Source organism: Aquarana catesbeiana, linkage group LG08 (genome assembly GCF_042186555.1).
Source record: "Aquarana catesbeiana isolate 2022-GZ linkage group LG08, ASM4218655v1, whole genome shotgun sequence".
Taxonomy (NCBI): domain Eukaryota; kingdom Metazoa; phylum Chordata; class Amphibia; order Anura; family Ranidae; genus Aquarana; species Aquarana catesbeiana.
Window position 1 is genome coordinate 71,961,924 of NC_133331.1, and position 21,679 is coordinate 71,983,602.

The 21,679-nt window shown below is 42.8% G+C and overlaps 1 protein-coding gene across 1 annotated transcript in view; it reads right to left on the reverse strand.

Moving 5' to 3' along the window:
• The window catches only part of LOC141105260 (putative DBH-like monooxygenase protein 2), a 125,649-nt gene that overhangs the window by 81,750 nt on the left and 22,220 nt on the right, over positions 1-21,679 (reverse strand). Inside the window, exon 3 of the mRNA XM_073595144.1 lies at positions 1,843-1,998. Within this exon, the coding sequence (XP_073451245.1) occupies positions 1,843-1,998 (156 nt within the window). The remainder of the gene's footprint in view (positions 1-1,842; positions 1,999-21,679) is intronic.

Below are 21,679 nucleotides of genomic sequence, written 5' to 3' on the forward strand. Positions count from 1 at the left end.
CACAGACATGTTTCTATTGGCTGAGAAGGTACTGGAGAGGTGGGGCAGCTATAATCTCAGGATTTTTAGACCAAAAGGATGTCAATAAGGGACATTTCAGAGCCAGATGTAAAAAAACACAGATTTTTACATACTGTCCCTGGTTTTACTGAGTCTGGCAACCCTGATGGGGCCCCCTAGTGGCCCAGGGCCCTCGGGGCAGTGCCCGAGTGGCTCAATGGTCAGTCCGCCTCTGCATGTACATAAGCATTCACAGCCTTTGCCATGACACTCAAAATTGAGCTCAGGTGCATCCTGTTTCCACTGATCATCCTTGAGATGTTTCTACAACTTGATTGGAGTTCACCTGTGGTAAATTCGGTTGATTGGACATGATTTGGAAGAGCACACACCTGTCTATATAAGGTCCCACAGGTAACAGTGCATGTCAGAGCACAAACCAAGCCATGAAGTCCAAGCAATTGTCTGTAGACCTCTGAGACAGGATTGTATTGAGGCACAGATCTGGGGAAGGGTACAGAAACATTTCTGCAGCATTGAAGGTCCCATTGAGCACAGTGGCCTCCATCATCCATAAATGGAAGAAGTTTGAAACCACCAGGACTCTTCCTAGAGTGGGTCTCCTGGCCAAACTCAGCGATCGGGGGAGAAGGGCCTTAGTCAGGGAGGTGACCAAGAAACCAATGGTCACTCTGACAGAGCTCCAGCATTTTCTGTGGAAAGAGGAGAACCTTCCAGAAGAACAACCCTCTCTGCAGCACTCCACCAATCAGGCCTGTATGGTAGAGTGGCCAGACGTAAGCCACTTCTCAGTAAAATGCACATGACAGCCTGCCTGGAGTTTGCCAAAAGGCAGCTGAAGGACTCTCAGACCATAAGAAACAAATTTCTTTGGTCTGATGAAACAAAGATTGAACTCTTTGGCCTGAATGGCAAGTTTCATGTCTGGAGGAAACCAGGCACCGTTCATCACCTAGTCAATACCATCCCTACAGTGAAGCATGGTGGTGGCAGCATCATGCTGTGGGGATGTTTTTCAGCGGTAGGAACTGGGAGACTAGTCAAGATCGAGGGAAAGATTAATGTAGCAATGTACAGAGACATCCTTGATGAAAACCTGCTCCAGACCGCTCTGGACTTCAGACTGGGGTGACGGTTCATCTTCCAACAGGACAACGACCCTAAGCTCACAGCCAAGATAACAAAGGAGTGGCTACGGGACAACTCTGTGAATGTCCTTGAGTGGCCCAGCCAGAGCCAAGACTTGAACCCAAATAAACATCTCTGGAGAGATCTGAAAATGGCTGTGAACTGATGCTCCCCATCCAACCTAATTTAGCTTGAGAGGTCCTGCAAAGAAGAATGGGAGAAACTGCCGAAAATTAGGTGTGCCAAGCTTGTAGCATTACACTCAAAAAGACTTGAGGCTGTAATTGGTGGCAAAAGTGCTTCAACAAAGTATTGAGCAAAGGCTGTGAATACTTATGTACGTATGATTTTTTTGTTTTTTTATTTTTAATAAATTTGCAAAGATTTCAAACAAACTTCTTTCACATTATCATTATGGGGTATTGTTTGTAGAATTTTGAGTAAAATAATGAATTTAATCCATTTTGGAATAAGGCTTAACATAACAAAATGCGGAAAAAGTGAGGCGCTGTGAATACTTTTCGGATGCACTGTATGTTGGATGTGTGGAGGAACACAACAGTTGATTTGTAAATACATTCAGTTTCAAGAGGACATATTGTACACAATGTTGTTTTAGTGGAAGTAATTTTGGTTACATTTTGGCTCACCTTATCATTTTTCTGACAGGCATTGCATCATCTTGGTACTTACATCGTTAAGTCTGAATTCATAAGGGATCAGAGTTTCAGATTCTGTACTTTCTTTAAAGATTTCCAGGAAAAAGAAAGACTTTTTGTAGGTATTTTCCTCCAAAAGCGTGAACGCATGGTCTTCTCCAAACACGACAATCACTCTAATGGTGTCATTCTAGAAACAAAAGAGTTTGAAAAAGTATACTATGAAATCTCTAAGTTAAACAACTTTATTATTGTTAAAGAAATGTGTAAGAGTTTCCAAGGAAAACCTATAAAGTGGCACACAACTGATTGACAAATCATCCTCCACTTCTATGCATCCATTTTATTTTGACCCATCTCTACACAGACGATCCTCCAATCAGTCTATCATGAACTAGCCAACTCTGCTGTTAATGTGTAGGGGCATGGGGCGGTGCCACCAGGTGACGTCACCAGGTAGCCCCACCCCTTACCTATATAAGAACTGTCACGCAGCAGAGCCTGCAGTTGACGGTTAGCCTTCATAGTGGGCGGAGCTTTTTTAGTTCTTTTTTCGGGTTTGGCGGTGGCAGCAGGCATCATGATTGATGATGGATCTACATGGTGGGACATTGTTTTTTTAATTTGTAATAAAGGAATTGTCAAAAACTGTGTGTTTTTTTATTTATTTTTGACACATTTTTGGTGAATGGGTAGGGGGGCGCGGAATTCACAAAGGGGGGAGCGGGATCTGGGTGCCCCTTTGTTAAAGGGGGCTTCCAAATTCTGATAAGCCCCCTGCCCGCAGACTCCCACAACACTCAGGAAGAGGCCCTTGTCCCCATCAACATGGGGATAAGGTGCTTTGGGGTGGGAGGCAGAGCCCCCTCATCCCAAAGCATCCCTCAATGTTGAGGGAATGTGGCCTGGTGTGGCTCAGGAAGGGAGGGGGCGCTCGCTTGCCCCCCCCCCCCCCCATTTTCTGCATGCTCGGATAAGGGTCTGGTATGGATTTTGGGGGGACCTCATGCCGTTTTAAAAAAAAATCTTGGCGTGGAGTTCCTCTTAAAATCCATACCAGACCCAGAGGCCTGGGCAGCCGACACGCCGTTTTTTAAACATTTATATATTGTTTTGTCGGCAATTTAAATGTAATTTCTTTTTCTTTATAAATGTATACATGGTACAGATGTGCCACTTTACAGGCAGACTAAGGGAACCCCCCAGGTACTATATTTAAAGGAATTTTTCATTTTTATTGTTTCACTTTAAGCATCATTAAAATCACTGCTCCTGTAAAAATGATATTTTTTTAAAAACAATGTTTGCAATGATACATATTCCTCAGTGCATTACCTTGGCCCCTATACCATTTTTATGTCCAATAACTTACATATAAGCCTTCAAAATGGGACTTTTGATTTTTCAAGTTCGGGTCCCATAGACTTTGTTAGGGTTTGAGGTTCGGGTCTGAATTTTTTTTTTTTTTTTTTACATATTTGGGAGTTCTGGTGCGAACCAAACTAGGGGGCGTTTTGCCATTGACCCCAATGAATTGGTTTTAGTAACAGTTCCCTGAGACCTGAAAATTATATTAATGTTTCATCTGGGGTAAAAAGGGTTGAGTGAGGACGGTCTGATAAGCACTGTATATATGCAGAGTAAATTGATACCCAATGTCATGCTTCAAAATTGCGCCTACTTGTGGAATGGCAACAAACTTTGGCACTTAAAAATCTGCATTGGCGAAGTTTAAAAATTTCTACAGGTTATAGTTTTGACTTACAGAGGAGGTCTAGTGCTACAGTTATTACTATCGTTCTAACGATCGTGGCGATACCTCACATGTGTGGTTTGAAGACCGTTTTCATCTGCAGGCGCGACTTACGTATATATTCGCTTCTGTGCACAAGCTCGACAGGACAGGAGCGCTTTAAAAAAAAAAATCTGATTTATTTTACTTTTTATTTTTTATTTTTACACTGTCCTTTAAAAAAAAAATTTGGATCACTTTTATTCCTATTACAAGGAATGTAAACATCATGACAGGACCTCTTTAATGTGAGATCTTGGGTCAAAAAGACCTCAGAACTCACATTTACACTTGGGTTTTACTTCTTCTTTTTTCCCCTGCAAAGTAAAAGCGTAATGGCCTAGTATGCATCACATACTAGGCCATTATGTGGCACTTACCTGCAAACGAAGCCCAAGTTGTCCCCGCTGGTGGCTGCATCCATCTTCGCCCCTCTTCCTTCTGGGGCCGGGACTCCAGCTCTGTGACTGGCCGGAGTCATGTGCGCGTGGGAGCCGACATGCATGGCACTTGCTAGTGAAGAAATGGCACGGAGGGCCGTTTCTTCACAGCGAAAGCGCCAATGACGTTGGCACAAGCGTATATGGTAAATATCTCCTAAACCGTGCAGGTTTAGAAGATATTTACAGTAACTACAGGTAAGCCGTATTATAGGCATACTTGTAGGTACAAGTGGTGTAACTAGGTTAACAGCCACAACACACAACATTTCCCCTTTAAGACAATTGGTGACGTCGCTTCCGTCATCCAATGTTAAAGAGCCGAGTGGGGGCTATCTTTCCCTTGCTCGGCTCCATGCTACTGAGGGGACAGCATTGGATCGTCTCTGCCGCTACCGGCGGCTCCGGAAAGCGGCGGAGACGATCGGAGCGTGGTGGGAGGGCCGCAGAGACCACTTTTATCATAAAGAGGACCGCCCGCCGTTACAGAAAATTCCAGGGTTATGGCAGCTATCTGCTGCCATAACCCCGGTATTCTACGTCAAAGTACCGACATACAGCTATGGCTATTTGTAGTAAGTGGTTAAACCCTTGTTTTGTATGCGTTTTTGCATGCAGTTTTCATGCATTTTGAGTTTTACCTTTTTTTTTTCTCTTTACATACTATAAACACACTGTATATAGCTGGTTGCTAAGGAGGGGGTTGGAAAGCCAACCGTCACGTCCTTAACAACCGATGAGTCATCAGCTGTCGGCGGGATTCCCTGCTCCAAATTGGGGGCAAAAAAAAAATTGCGAAGAAAAACGGCGTTGGGGTCCCCCGCAGGTCTATACCAGGCCCTTTAAATCTAGTATGGATTAAAAAAATGTTTTTAAATGGCGTGGGGGTCCCCCCCAAAATCCATACCAGGCCCTTATCCGAGCATGCCGCCCAGCAGGTCAGGAAAGGGAGGGGACAAGCGAGCGCCCCCCCCCCCCCCCCACCTGAACCATACCAAAGATTCTTGCTCCCATATTGATGGGGACAAGGGCCTCTTCTTGACAACGTTGGCCAGTGGTTGCCGGGGTCTGGGGGTGGGAGGCTTATCAGAATCTGGAAGCCGCCCGTTTAATAAAGGACTTGTCAAAAAACGTTTTGTTGGTTTTTTTTTTTTTAGATTTCACTGCTTTTTGAGGTAAATAGGTAGGGGTAAGATGTTCCCAATACCCATTCACATTGGGGGGGGAGTGGGATCTGGTGGCTCTCTTCTTAAAGGGGGCTTCCAGATTCCAAAAGGCCCCGCGCCCGCAGACTCCGACAACCATTGGCCAGGGTTGTCGGGAAAAGGCCCTTGTCCCCATCAACATGGGGGCAAGGTGCTTTGGGAGGGCAGAGCCCTTTCCTGACCTGCCAGGCTGCATGCTCGGATATGGGTCTGGTATGGACCCCCACCCCATTTTTTTTAAATGTTGGTGTGGGGGGTCCCCTCTGAATCCATACTAGACCCGCAGGGCCTGGTATGGACCTGGGGGGGACCCCACGCCATTTTGTCACGACAGCTGATGACTCATCGGTCATTAAGGACACGGCGTCCAGCTTCCCATCCCCCTACTTAGCAACCAGCTATGTACAGTGTTAAAATAAAAAACGCAAAATGCAAAACATCGAAAATCGCACCACAAACACAACACTTGTGTTTCTGGTGCAATTCCATTGAAGTCTACTACCCTCAAATTGCGGGAAAAAAGTCCCTGACCCTTTCCAAAAACCGGCCGCAAAACACATAGATGTGAACTTGTACCATAGGAAACCAGGTTCAATGGACTGTAGTGCATTCCTGCAATTGGCAAAACACACTAAAAAATGCATGGGTGTGAACCTTGGGTTAAAGTCTCATAAAAGCTATAAAACATACAGTAAGGTGCTCAGAAATTTTTGATCAGTGATAAGCTTGGGTTTGGTCTAGAAGTCAGATGTCGTTTCAAGTCCTAAAAAAGGAAGCCATGCCCTCAAAATGCATTGTCCTAGCAACCGCTGTCCAATCGTGTTCCTAGGTGTCTCTCTGAGGTGGAAAATAGCATACGCCATATGATCAGACTGGTGGTTTGTCAGCTGGGATAGCGTCCGCTCTCGGTTTAGGCTTCATGTACACACAGCCTACTTTGACGGCCGGCTGCAGGAAAACACAACCGCAGCAAAATCGCACCACAGCAGGTGGTCAAAACATTCCTATCCTGAACGCAATTCTTCCGCATTCAGGAGAGAGAGGTTGAGGGAGGTTGAAGCTCCCCTAACCGCAGCAGCTCCTAACCCCCAGTAAAAGCCTATTTGTACATGTTTTGGCAAAAACCGCAGGCGGTCAACCTAGTCTGTGTGTACATGAGCCCTTAGCCATGTGACTCCTGTGTCCATGGCGCTCCAGCCAATGGTCTGACAGGTTACCAGCACGGTGGACTCAGCTGCTCCATTGGTCCCATTGACCAAGGGATCCTTCTGTGAAGTGTTATATCTGTGGTATCAAGTTTTTAATTGTGAGTGCATTTGTTTATTTTACTTTACCCCAATAAAAGTTTTAATACACTAGGGTGGTGTGCTCTCTCCTTTTTTTGTTTTTTGACATTTGCTGGACCTCCCGCTGGCTGTAGAGAGTGAACTGAACAATTATGGATTCTCCCCACAGTGGAGGAAGTATAGGGGTTGCTGAGGTTGCCATGGCGACTGGGCCCCATGCTGCAGGGAGTCTTTGAGGGCCCCCTGTAAACCTCGATAGGAGGAGTGGCAAGGGCGGCTGAGACCGAGCTCCCCGATCCCCAGCCGAACTGTAATCGGCACTGTGCAAGTAGCTCGTCACATTTATTACATCTAAAGTGAAAGCACAGTGTGTACTGTGCTCTTTGTCTCCCCCTAAAGTGCAGTACCCGTCAGGAAGAGGTAAGGTAAAGCGCTGCTGATTAATAAAAGGCTATCTGTGTGTGTGTGTGTGTATATGTGTGTGCATATGTGCATTTATATATATGTGTGTGTGTTTATGTGTGTGTGTATATATATATAGATATATATATATATATATATATATATATATATATCTATATATCTATATATATAGATATATATATCTATATATCTATATATATAGATATATAGATATATATATATATAATGTGTGTGTGTGTTATCTGTGTGTGTGTTTATATATGTTTATGTATGTGTGTGTACATGTGTGTTTACATGTATGTATGCACATTTTATGTATGCCCTTTTAATCCTGACCCCCTATATGTGTACAATCAGAACTGATTTTTTTTCTTGCTTGTTCATAGTATCAGCAAAAAAATGTTTTTCCTCTGAAAAGCAGTCCATGCTCAGATCACTTTTTAGAGGCATTTGACAGCCGGTAAAGAGGCAATATGTTGCCTCCTGACTGCCTGTTTTAACCCCTTAAATGCATCATCACTATGCAATGCACACAGTTGCGGAATGGTTGCAGTGCAGCCCCATTCACCTAGGAGGTGCCCTGGCTGAAAAAAAGATTGAGAAACACTGGCATAGAGGAACCAATCTCTCCATTTTCCTCCTGCAGCCACTGAATGCCAGCAGGAGGGAGAGGAGGAGAAGCGGGGGGGATGGAGAAATCGGTTCTTTTATATGCAACCACCCACTTGCGACTGGGCCCTGTTGTTCCGACAGGTTCGGAGGAAAGGGCCCTGTTCGGGGGTCAGGGGGGCCCTTCATGGTTTCTTGCATCCGGGCCCTGAAGGTTCTAGTTACGCCACTGCCCTGACAGGTTCACGTGAGGTGTCATTAGCGCAATACTGGTGCTAACTATACTGTAGAACTATCATAGTATCAAAACGGAACGCATATGTAGGAAATAAAAAAAAAAGAAAAACTGAATTCTCATTTTTTCAGTTATGCATAGAAAAGGGAGGGGAAGATGAGGGAGGTTTAATTTATATCCAAAGTTCTCAGTGTTCCAGTTTCCAAGAACATTACTGTTCAGATCCCACCTAAAAAAAGAACATAGTGAAACTCATTACTATGAAACATCCTTTAGGCGTTGACAGATAAATTACATGTACTATCCTGCATGCTTTAAAATGTGTGTGAAGGCAAAATCTTTTTTTCTTTTACTGAGGAAAGGAATTTGGAACCCTATAGTTATATGTTATAGGGTTTGACAGTGCGAGGCCCTGCCACTGTAAAAAAGTCTGGAAGAAAGGACACAAAGATTGCATGTGTGTGTAGAGTGTGGGACTTCAGAGTATTTCAAAGTGTCTTAAGAGTGAAGAATTCTCCAACCCAGTGTCCAGGTTTTGTTGTAAACCAGCAGGGTGTGTCCAGCCCGAAAGCTTGAGGATAGCTCAGGACAGTAGCTGCCATTTGGAGATAACGTCTCTGTGTGATTATAGTGGTGTTATTCTGACTCGTGAAGCGATTTATCCCTTGTGAGACCTCTATGCTTGGCCTGTATAAGATATAATCACTGAGGACAATCCTCATCAGATAGCTTGAACTCACCAAATACCACAATATAATAATACAATACAATATAATATCCACAAAAGTGCTTTTATTCTGAACATCAGATTACAGTAGATGACAGGATACAAACAGATGAATAGGTTGTGGTATTTATGCCGTCAAAAGATGATATTGTCTGTAGGTTACTATGCAGAATACATGTGCCCTGCTACATGTGGTCACAGGTAGGATCCAGCAGCGTAGGCAAACAAGTTCATTCTCCAAAGGGTAAGAGCAGAATAAGTTCCGTGATAGGTCTGATGAAAGTCTTTACAGTCCCTTGTCTTGAAACCTTCACCTCCACCTTATGTACCTTACTGTCATCACTAGGAACGCCCTTTACAATAAATCCCATGGGCCATTCGATTCTTTCAGCTTGCTGGTCCTTAAGCAGAACAAGATCTCCGACTTGTATGTTAGGATTCAGCCGTTGCCATTTCCTGTGTCCTTGCAGAGTAGAAAGATACTCCATCTTCCAACGATTCCAGAAGCAGGTGGTGAGGTGTTGTACTCGCTTCCACTGGTCATAGCACAGATTTCCTGCTTTAAAGTTTCCAGGTGGAAAAGGAAAAGACCCAAGCTTCTGGGTAAGAAGAGTAGCTGGGGTAAGGATTGTTGGGGTCTCTGGATCTTTGGACATTGGAACAAGTGGTCTTGAATTGATCATGGCAGATGCCTCTGCCAAGAAGGTGGTTAGAATCTCGTGCGTAAGTCTTGTGGAGTTAAAGTCCATAAGCATAGAGTCCAATATTTTATGATGTGATGCCTATCGTTCTCTCCCATGAGCCACCCATGTGGGAAGAATGAGGAGGATTGAAAATCCATGTACAGCCTTTTTCAGTTAAAAGGTCTTGGATAGGCCTAGAGTTAAGCTGTAACTCTCTACAGGCTCCAACGAAATCAGTTCCACAGTCAGATCTTAGTGTCTTGACTGGTCCTCTGATGGCTAGGAATCGTCTTAAAGCATTGATAAAACTTGAGGCATCCATAGATTCTATTACTTCAATGTGTATTGCACGCACACTCATGCAAGTGAACAGCACTGCCCATCGTTTGCTATTTGCTTGGCCACATTGAGTCCTGCGGGCTGTTACCATCCATGGCCGAAAGACATCCAGACCAACATGAGTGAAAGGTGGGTCAGTACTTAACCTGTCAGCTGGCAAATCTGACATTTGCTGTTGCTTCCCTCTCAGTTTGCGGCACTGAACACAGCTGTGTAGTGTAGCTGTGATCTGTCTTTTTGCTCCTATAATCCAAAGGCCTGCAGCTCTTATGGCACCCTCTGTGAAGTGTCTACCTTGGTGCTTAACCCCTTCATGGTAGTGCCTTATGAGCAAAGTGGTGATGTGATGGCGAGCAGGAGGTCCCCGAGTTACGAACCTCCGATTTGCGAACGACTCCTACTTACGAACGGGAGGCGGCGTCGGCGGGCACATTGGAAAAAATCAGAAAACAACGTCGGAAAACGACGTCAGAAAACAGCGGAAAACGACGTTGGAAAACAGCGGAGAACGACGTCTCTGCCATTCTGTACATGCGTTTCCGACTTATGAACAAATCCAACTTAAGAACAAACAGGCAGTCCCTAACCCGTTCGTAACTCGGGGACTGCCTGTAATGAGAGGACTCTGTTCTTGCTCACTCACCTCAGCCTTGTTTAAACGTCCACCAACCCTTAACATGCCATCATTGTCAATGAATGGATTCAGGTTGGCAATTGGACTGTTTTTTGCAATGTCCCTCTTGTCACGGATACATTTAATTTCTGAGCCAAAGACACTCTGTTGTACATTGCGTATTATGATCAGTTCACCTTCAGCAGTGTCTTTTGCAGAAAGAAGCTTTTGGCACATGTGCCAACCTTGACAGTGAACATCTGTGGGCTTTGTGTGGAAGCAATCTGCAATATGAACTAACCTTGTGGTGGTGCGTACAAGCCTTCTCCACTTGGAGAAATGTTCAAAGCGTTGACAGCCCAAGATGAGTCTTTGTTCAGTTCCGGTGACAAGGGTTTTAACTTCAGGACGAATCTCTGGATCCTTGTCAGGTTCTAGAAGACTGAGGACATCAGCTGTGATTTCTTCTGGATGATCCAGCAGGAATTCAGGCCCTGTTAACCAAGAAGAATTTGAAAAGACACTTGCAGACACTGGCCTGGTGGCATGATCTGCAGGGTTAATTTCAGATGGAACACGATGCCATTGTTCAGGTTTAGATGATTTCTCTACACGGTTGCTGACATAGAAACGTTTAGTCTGGTTATATATGTAGCCCAGAACAACCTTGCTGTCTGTGTAGAATCTGACGTCATCTATCTGAATGTCTAGCTCACGCAGCTAGACATTTCTACAGCTAGCACAGTCCCACAAAGTTCAAGCCTGGCAATCGTGTGTTCAGGCTTAGGTGCTAACTTAGCTTTCCCAAACAGAAACCCAATGTGGGCTTGATTAGAAGAATCTCTTACCTTGAGGTAAGCGACAGCTGCTATGCCCTCAGTAGATGCATCTGAGAAGATGTGCAGCTCTTTCCTCTGACTTGTGGCAAGGGAGGCAGAAGTGTAGCAGCGTGGTATATGGATTCCATCTAGGGCATGTAGGGATTGTTTCCAGGACTCCCACTTTGAAAGCTGGTCTATTGGTAGTGGCGCATCCCAATCTTTAATAGTCTCTGAGAACTGTCTAAGTAAGGATTTACCTTGTATGGTGATGGGAGCTACGAATCCCAATGGATCGTATAGGCTGTTCACTACTGACAGAACACCACTTTTGATAAATGGCTTGTCTGCAGAACTGACTTGAAAACCGAAGGTGTTATTTAATAAGTCCCACCGTAGGCCCAGACTGGTATGTACATTATTTTGATGAACTCTCTGTCTTCGACTGACAAGGCTATTTTGTTGTCATCGCTTGTAGTACAAAACACTGTGGTACCTAGGTTGTCATCACAAAGGTTAGGAGTGACATCAGGTACTTGGATGATGTCAAGAGGCTTCTCCTTTACTTCATAATGGCGAGGGCACTGTTTGAAGTTGGATGCACGTCCGTTTCCTAACATGTACGTTTTGAAGGAGTGGATCTCGGATGACGTACGCATTCTATCCAAGCATACGTTGCCCACGATTACCCAGCCTAGATCGAGTTTTTGTGGATAAGGGGCATCATCAGGTCAATTGCACTGCTTGCTTACTTTGTGTACTCTGAGAACGTCTCTTCCTAGCAAGATCAAGATTTCAGCATTCATGTCCATTGCAGGAATTTCATTAACAAGGTGCCTCACGTGAGGATGGTGATATGCGGCTTCTGGAGTAGGAATTTCTTCCCTTTTGTCTGGTATCTGGGCACACTCGACTAATGTTGGTAGGGATATGCCCTCTCCCATTGGCCCTTCTACCAAAGGTCTCTTCATGACCAGAACAGGTTCTGAGAGTATACAGTGATGCATGTCCCCTCTATACCAAAGATCTCAAAGAATTTTGGCTTAACCAGGGATCTGTTGCTCTGTTCATCTATTATGGCATACATCCTAGTAGCTTCCTCAGGTTGACCCTTTGGGTATATCTTGACTAGGCATATCTTAGCACAGCATTTGTCATCCAAGCCTTTTTCACAGACTTCTGTGCATGAAGAAGAAACGTTAGTTGTAGCTGGAGCATGACCTTGTTGCTCCCCGCCATGACTTGAGACAGAGCTGGTGGTAGGAGGCTGCTGTGAATTGTCTGAGGGTGGGCAAGGATGCATAGCTGTAACATGTCTGTCGCTACTGCATTCTGTGCACTTAATGACAACTTTACAGTCTTTAGTAAAATGTCCATAACAAGCACAGCACCTGTAGCACATTCCAAGTTTCTGAAGAATCTCCCTGCGCTCTTGTAACGTCTTTGCCCTAAGCCCACGACATTTCTTTAGGGGGTGAGGCTTCTTGTGAATAGGGCACTGATGATTAGGGTCTTTATCTCTGTCACCCGAATCGCTCTGGTGAGCAGGAGAGGATACGTGTGGTGAGATGTCTGTCCTTTTAACAGATATTGCTCTATTAAAGTCTCTAGGTTTAGCTGCTATGTTATCATTCCTTGATGAAGATGATGATGATGAAGCAGGCAAGTTGGGTTCAATGAAGCTGAAACTGGGATTATTTCTCATCCAGGCTTGATCATTGATGAACCTGCAAAAATATGCAAATGGAGGAAAAGATACGTTATAGTCTCTTTTGTACCTTGAGCCTTGTTGTGTCCATTTCTCTTGCAGGCCGTATGGCAGTTTAGACACCACTGGATTGACACCATGAGCAGTGTCCAGGAAGCTTAGTCCACGTAGACGTGGGTCTATCTTGGCCAACTCCAGCTCAATGAGAAGATCACTCAGATCTCTCACTCTTCGGTGCCACTTGTGGAACCCCTCGGGTGTGAAAGTTCTCTGGTGAAGTAGGGTGAGGTTTAGCAGGATGAAATGCTGTTGCAAGAGACTGTGGTGTAGTCCCTAAGGCTTGTGCTGGCTGTGGCTTGAGCTGTGGCTTGTCACTGGAAGTCACCTTGTTGTCAGCAAGAGGGGATGCGGTTTGCTGCATAGATGCACTTGTGTTGTAGACTTGAAGAGGCTCAGGTATTTAGAGCTGAGAGGTCTCTGTGTTGAGAGTCAGAACAGTGTTGTTAGTAAGACGTACAGGAGATAACTCGGTATCATTGCAAACATTATGCTTTAGTACATATTCACTGGTGCGTTCAACTGGGTCTTGCAGTTCCGCTGGGATGGACCAGTCTGAGTTAGCACTTTCTCCCATTGCTTGTTCGAGGACTCTCAGCCTTGCTAGGGCAGCTGCTTCCTCCCTTTCCATTTGCGGAATCTTTAATTGGGAATCTGCCTCTGCTTGTTGAGCTTTCATCTTTGCCTCTATTTCTGCTTCCTTTCTGGTAAAGGAGCTTCACACTTTATTTACTTCCAGACTTGCACGGGCCTCTATTAGCTGTCGCTTAATTAAATAAAAAGGGGGTTATTCCTGCGCTACCAGATGGGGAAAAAAGATACCGGATGGGGAAAAAAAAAAAAATAGTAAAGCAATCAAGCGAGATGTGGACTAGGTTTTTTTAGAACTGTATATACCATATATTGCCGGGCAGCTGCATGCACCGAACAAAGGGCTCAGACATAAGCCCAAAAAATGTAAAACGAGAAGGGGGGGGGGGGGTGGTGCTGCGCTATCCGAAGGGTCTCTGTGGTATATAGATAATCCTTACTGATCAGTATGGTTGAAGTCAATATAAATAATTATAAACAATACATGTGAATAAATCAAAAGTGATAAAATAAAACCAATTCAATGTCTGTTGAAATTATTCAATCCAATAATACAATAAATATAAAGTGCTCGTGCTCTTGTGCCTTATAGAAATCTTGAAATATTCCAAGCTAATACATATGCTAAAGTGCAAAAAGAGACAATATTATCACACAAAATTAGAAGTGTCAGATGTATTCAACAAACAAAACCGCATGGTCGCCTAATCTTAGTGTTGCGACCAGTGCAACAGTGCAAAACGCAGTATAAAGTGATCACGTGAATAAATTAATAATTAATCCAAAGGTTGTTGGTGTCCTAATAAATAAATTGATAAATAATCTGATATCCAAAAAACAAGTCCGTGCAGTCTAAACTCAAAATTGATTAATGGTGCACAGAAAAACAGTGTTCAAACACAGCAGGATAAATGACAGTAAGGTGATGATATGTAAATGAACCACTCTGTGTCCTCTTCATGCAGCATGCACTAGTGTGGGTAATGGCCCCTTACCTAGCGGTGCTAGGTTAACCGCATATAGGATATAGGATCTCGAGGTCCAGGGTTTCTCCTTTGTCTCTCTATCCAAGTTGGCTGGCTCTGCAGGGTCCTATTGGGGGCTGGATGTATCTGGTTGTGGTCCTAATTGGGGTCCCGGGGCACTGCGACTCCTAGCTCCTCCTCCAAATCACATCTCCAGTGTATGTAAAATAGGACAAAGTACCCAAATAGTGTAGTAGGTTTTTTTTTCTAAGGGTTACTTTATTCTTATATGCATCATACAAAGGTACTCACATTACTCACATTAAGCAGTTTTTTTCAATAGCGTTGTATCCTACGAGTCACGAACTCGCAAAGGCATTCAGCAGAGAAGGGGAAATAGAAAACAAGCCTATTCCGTCCCTACGCGTGACGTCACGATCACGTGACTTCTTCAGGGGATGAACAAAACAGGCTAATTTAGGTCTTAAGTAGTCTCTCCTATAGGAATCAATTGGCGGCCATTTTCTTGTAGCCGCGCCGGCCATTGCTTGGTTTCCGATGTGCGCGGCCATTTTGTTGGTTAGCGAAAAATGTCCTGAATGTATTTGATGGGAGGAGGCCAGATTACTTGTGTGTTTCTATGGTGATGAAACAAATAGACATCACCCTAATCTTTTCTCTTTCAGAGACAGCGAGTTCTATAGCGGCAGTATCTGTAGCAAGTATTAAACCTGCTGCCATATGGTGAGCTGATTGTGGGTTGCCGTTGTTAGCAGCATTATAAAAATTAATATATGTGAAAAAAAGGTATAAATGAATTTATAAAATTTAATTGGATTAAAAGTCTTTATTATTATGAATGCTAAAAACATATGAAAAATGCTAAAAAAATCCTGGAGATTGCTAAAAAGAATTTTCATAAAAGAGAGAAACCAATAATTTTATAAGCTTATAGGTGTTTATTCGTTCTCAGTATGAAATCTAAAAGTGGAAAAACACAACCGATGGTATTTATTGAATGGGTTCACTACTTCACAGGGAGGTGGTGGAGTAGGCTTATTTCCTTTTTCCCATGAATAACATCCCTGAGTAGATCAAAGAAGGGAGGGAGGGGGAAGGGGGGGGGGGGGAATTGGGGAAGGGGAAAGGGGAAAAAAAAAAAAAAAGGGGGGGGGGGGGTTGGGGGGGTTTACATGGGGTGAAAAAAAGCCTCCAAGAGGGGCATGTATCAGTATGTGTAATAGATGAACCAAGTTTATGGGAAGAGATTGTCGTGCACACTGTTCAATAAAAATAGCATAAAAAATCGCATAAAAAAACGCATAACAAACTCGCATTGTATGTTAGCTTCAAAAGTCGCATTAAAAATCACTTAAAAAACAGTTCAAATCGAACTCAATGTTCAAACCTCTAGGGGCAAAGGTGTCTAGGGTATATATCAATTTTGATTCAAGTTGGCTGAGGGTTCTTACTTTGTGACTTCCTCGCCAGTGTCTCTTATATGGTTCAATCCCCCAGAATTTTAATTGTGTGGGGTCTTTGTTGTGACACATCAGGAAATGTTTGGATACACTGTGTTTATCATACCCCTTCAGGATGTTATTTACGTGTTCCTTAATCCTGACTTTGAGGGGTCTTTTTGTGCGGCCTATGTATTGTAGGCCGCAACTACATTCTAGGGCGTATACTGCTCCTTCTGTGTTACAGCAGATGAAATCTTTGATCTTGTATGCCTCTCCGGTGCTGTTTGATACAAAGTGAAATTTCTTTTCATTCGGGCGCTTAGTTCTTAAGCACGCAAAAAACACCTTTTGCAGGGGAAGAAACCGCTCTGTGTGAAGAAGGAAATCGTTTTCTTTGGGGGGTCGATAACATTTTTTACAATTTTGTCTTTTAGGGTGGGTGCTTTCTTGTATATAAACCTAGGGTTGTGAGGAAGTTTATCTTGTAAGTCTTTGTCTGCCAGAAGTATGTGCCAGTGTTTCTTTATGATCTTCTCTATTTTTTTATGTTGAACATTAAAATCCAGAATTAGTGGTACTTGCATAGGTTCTATTTCTTTTCTGGTTTTGTCTCTGATGAGTTCATTTCGGTCCATCTCTTTTACTTCCAATATCTTGTTTTTTATAAATTGTTGGTCATACCCTTTGTTGGTGAATTTCTGTGCAATGTGCTCAGCTTGTTTGAGGTAGGTGTTTAAGTGGGTACAGTTACGTCTGATTCTCATAAGTTGACCTTTGGGGATGTTGAACAGCCAATTCCTGTGGTGACAGCTGTCACTCGGCAGGTAGCTGTTTCTATCCACATTTTTAAAATGCGTACTGGATGATAATTTACCGTCTTCTTGTGTGATGTCCAGATCTAGGAATGTCACCTTTTCTTCACTAATTTCCCAGGTTAGTTTGATATTCCGATCGTTGATATTGAGGTTCTCTAGGAAACTAGTAAGTTGATCTCTTTCGCCTTTCCAGAGTATGAAAATATCATCAATGTACCTCTTGTAGATGGCTAGTTCCGTGGGTCTGTTCTTAAAGACATTTTGCTCCTCCCACTGGGCCATGAATAGGCCTGCCACGCTTGGGGCGAATTTCGCCCCCATGGCTACTCCTGTTCGTTGATGGTAGTAGTTTTTATCATACCAGAAGTAGTTGTTCTTTAAGCAAAAGTCTAGGCTTTTCACTAGAAACTTTCTTTGGACACATGGTAACTTGGTATATAATCTCAGGCCCCATTTCGTAGCTTCACATGCTTGGTGGTGGAGTATTACTGTATATAATGATGAGACATCTGCCGTAGCTAGGATCCAAGGTCCTCCTTCTTTCGGGATTTCTTCTAATATTTGTAACATCCGCTTCGTATCTCTAAGGTATGCCTCTGTATTTTGAACCGCTGGCTGCAGGAATACATCGATATATTGCCCAATCCTTGATGTTAAAGAATCTATGCCGTTTACAATTGGTCTTGGCGGTGGATTTGTTTTGTTTTTATGTATCTTCGGCAATGAGTATATGATTGGAGTTCGGCAAGAATCCGGTATCAGATATCGGGCTTCTTTTTTATTTAATATGTTTCTCTTAATTCCCAATCCCACCACTTTTTCTAGTGCTTTCCTGCACTTAAACATTGGGTTACTTAGCAATCTGCTGTAAGTGGTCTCATCTTCCAGCATTTTGGTCATCGTCGTATGGTATTGCTCTTTAGATAAAATCACGATCCCCCCTCCTTTGTCAGCTGGTCTTATGACTAAGTCTTTCCTTCTTGTTAATTTCCTGATCCCGCTTTTTATGTGGTTAGGTTCTTCTTTCTTTTTTATTTTTAAAACTTTAATATCATCTAAAACAACTTGTTTAAAAACTTCGGTGTACTTATTGTTCTTTATAGGTGGATTAAAAACAGATTTGTTACGTAGTGTGCTATGTACAATCTCTTCATCACAGGGTGCCGTGTTTCTTGGCCTGATTGGGTTTCCTACCATATACTTGGCAATATTCAGTTTCCTTACGAACTTTTGGATTCCCAGATAGGTTTGAAATTTGTCCATATTTTTGTGAGGTGCATATTTCAACCCTTTGTCCAGTACTCCTATTTCCTCATGCGTTAGGGTCTGGCCACTCAGATTGAATATGCCCTCTCCTTTTATACTCTTCTTCTTTTGCTCTTTTTTATTTTTACCAAGTAAAAATAAAACAAGCAATCTAGATAGCCTAATGAGAAAATTAGGACATAATATGGAAAAACAAATTAGTCTGTGGTGGGACATCAACACCTTTGAAACATATCTAAAAGAAAGTATTGTCCCAAGGAGATTGAGATGGGATGTCCCCCCAAATGACGGCCTATTAGACCAGGAGTCAATAGATGAATGGTTCAAATTTTTCAATGAGAAAGGCCTAGAACTCCTGAGGTTCCTATTACAAAGAAAAAAGAGGAAGACCGAAATAATCAATCGGAATATTGCTGAAATCAAGGAGGAATTGGAAGCCTTCAAAGAAACAACAGAATTCAAAACACTCACCACACAGCTTAATAAGGATCTAACCAAGAAAGACAAAGAGGTACAACAAAGAAAAAGTAAAAAATATATTAGAGATATTAATGATTTCAGGAATGACCAAGCCTTTAAATGGCAAAGCCAAATAGGAAAAATAGAAGTTAACTCTACCTACTCAACACCAGAGAAAACAGTTAGAATGTATTCTCAGCAGGTAAATGAACCACCCATACAGAGTCCACAAAGAAGAGGCTACTACAATCAAAAAGAGGAAAATGAAGAAATGATATCTAGACAACAATACCAAGATAACGGATATAGAAATGAATATCCATATACTCCCCAGAGAGGGAATGGAAGACCCCAAAATGATAGAACGCCGCAGAATGGAGGGAGGAGACCATTTTATGGTAAAAACCACAGGAAGCCCTATAATAATTGGTACAGACCACCACATGATCAGAGGGACCAAAGAGGATATACACAGGACCACAGAGAATACAGGAGACCATATGAACACAGGGAGAAGAAAGGACCAATATACGATCATCATGGACCAAGAGGTAGAAGCCCTGATCAAGATTATGAACAGAGAGACAGAAGAGGACCTCAACAGAGAGAGTACCGGGGTCACGAAAGAAGTCCGGTACCCACCTATAATTATTATGCTCCACTGACGGATCGAGGGGAAGAGAGTAACAATCAATATGGACAATACCCCCCACAAAACGAAAATGTCGATTACAGCAGACGTTTTTTAGACAGAGGTTGGGAAAATCCCCCTCAGAGACATTTAGACCAAAGCAGAAGCTACAGAAGAAGCCAAGAAAAAAGAGAGGAAAGCGATCTGGAAAGAGAGAGCAAAAGAAGAAGAGTATAAAAGGAGAGGGCATATTCAATCTGAGTGGCCAGACCCTAACGCATGAGGAAATAGGAGTACTGGACAAAGGGTTGAAATATGCACCTCACAAAAATATGGACAAATTTCAAACCTATCTGGGAATCCAAAAGTTCGTAAGGAAACTGAATATTGCCAAGTATATGGTAGGAAACCCAATCAGGCCAAGAAACACGGCACCCTGTGATGAAGAGATTGTACATAGCACACTACGTAACAAATCTGTTTTTAATCCACCTATAAAGAACAATAAGTACACCGAAGTTTTTAAACAAGTTGTTTTAGATGATATTAAAGTTTTAAAAATAAAAAAGAAAGAAGAACCTAACCACATAAAAAGCGGGATCAGGAAATTAACAAGAAGGAAAGACTTAGTCATAAGACCAGCTGACAAAGGAGGGGGGATCGTGATTTTATCTAAAGAGCAATACCATACGACGATGACCAAAATGCTGGAAGATGAGACCACTTACAGCAGATTGCTAAGTAACCCAATGTTTAAGTGCAGGAAAGCACTAGAAAAAGTGGTGGGATTGGGAATTAAGAGAAACATATTAAATAAAAAAGAAGCCCGATATCTGATACCGGATTCTTGCCGAACTCCAATCATATACTCATTGCCGAAGATACATAAAAACAAAACAAATCCACCGCCAAGACCAATTGTAAACGGCATAGATTCTTTAACATCAAGGATTGGGCAATATATCGATGTATTCCTGCTGCCAGCGGTTCAAAATACAGAGGCATACCTTAGAGATACGAAGCGGATGTTACAAATATTAGAAGAAATCCCGAAAGAAGGAGGACCTTGGATCCTAGCTACGGCAGATGTCTCATCATTATATACAGTAATACTCCACCACCAAGCATGTGAAGCTACGAAATGGGGCCTGAGATTATATACCAAGTTACCATGTGTCCAAAGAAAGTTTCTAGTGAAAAGCCTAGACTTTTGCTTAAAGAACAACTACTTCTGGTATGATAAAAACTACTACCATCAACGAACAGGAGTAGCCATGGGGGCGAAATTCGCCCCAAGCGTGGCAGGCCTATTCATGGCCCAGTGGGAGGAGCAAAATGTCTTTAAGAACAGACCCACGGAACTAGCCATCTACAAGAGGTACATTGATGATATTTTCATACTCTGGAAAGGCGAAAGAGATCAACTTACTAGATTCCTAGAGAACCTCAATATCAACGATCGGAATATCAAACTAACCTGGGAAATTAGTGAAGAAAAGGTGACATTCCTAGATCTGGACATCACACAAGAAGACGGTAAATTATCATCCAGTACGCATTTTAAAAATGTGGATAGAAACAGCTACCTGCCGAGTGACAGCTGTCACCACAGGAATTGGCTGTTCAACATCCCCAAAGGTCAACTTATGAGAATCAGACGTAACTGTACCCACTTAAACACCTACCTCAAACAAGCTGAGCACATTGCACAGAAATTCACCAACAAAGGGTATGACCAACAATTTATAAAAAACAAGATATTGGAAGTAAAAGAGATGGACCGAAATGAACTCATCAGAGACAAAACCAGAAAAGAAATAGAACCTATGCAAGTACCACTAATTCTGGATTTTAATGTTCAACATAAAAAAATAGAGAAGATCATAAAGAAACACTGGCACATACTTCTGGCAGACAAAGACTTACAAGATAAACTTCCTCACAACCCTAGGTTTATATACAAGAAAGCACCCACCCTAAAAGACAAAATTGTAAAAAATGTTATCGACCCCCCAAAGAAAACGATTTCCTTCTTCACACAGAGCGGTTTCTTCCCCTGCAAAAGGTGTTTTGCGTGCTTAAGAACTAAGCGCCCGAATGAAAAGAAATTTCACTTTGTATCAAACAGCACCGGAGAGGCATACAAGATCAAAGATTTCATCTGCTGTAACACAGAAGGAGCAGTATACGCCCTAGAATGTAGTTGCGGCCTACAATACATAGGCCGCACAAAAAGACCCCTCAAAGTCAGGATTAAGGAACACGTAAATAACATCCTGAAGGGGTATGATAAACACAGTGTATCCAAACATTTCCTGATGTGTCACAACAAAGACCCCACACAATTAAAATTCTGGGGGATTGAACCATATAAGAGACACTGGCGAGGAAGTCACAAAGTAAGAACCCTCAGCCAACTTGAATCAAAATTGATATATACCCTAGACACCTTTGCCCCTAGAGGTTTGAACATTGAGTTCGATTTGAACTGTTTTTTAAGTGATTTTTAATGCGACTTTTGAAGCTAACATACAATGCGAGTTTGTTATGCGTTTTTTTATGCGATTTTTTATGCTATTTTTATTGAACAGTGTGCACGACAATCTCTTCCCATAAACTTGGTTCATCTATTACACATACTGATACATGCCCCTCTTGGAGGCTTTTTTTCACCCCATGTAAACCCCCCCAACCCCCCCCCCTTTTTTTTTTTTTTTCCCCTTTCCCCTTCCCCAATTCCCCCCCC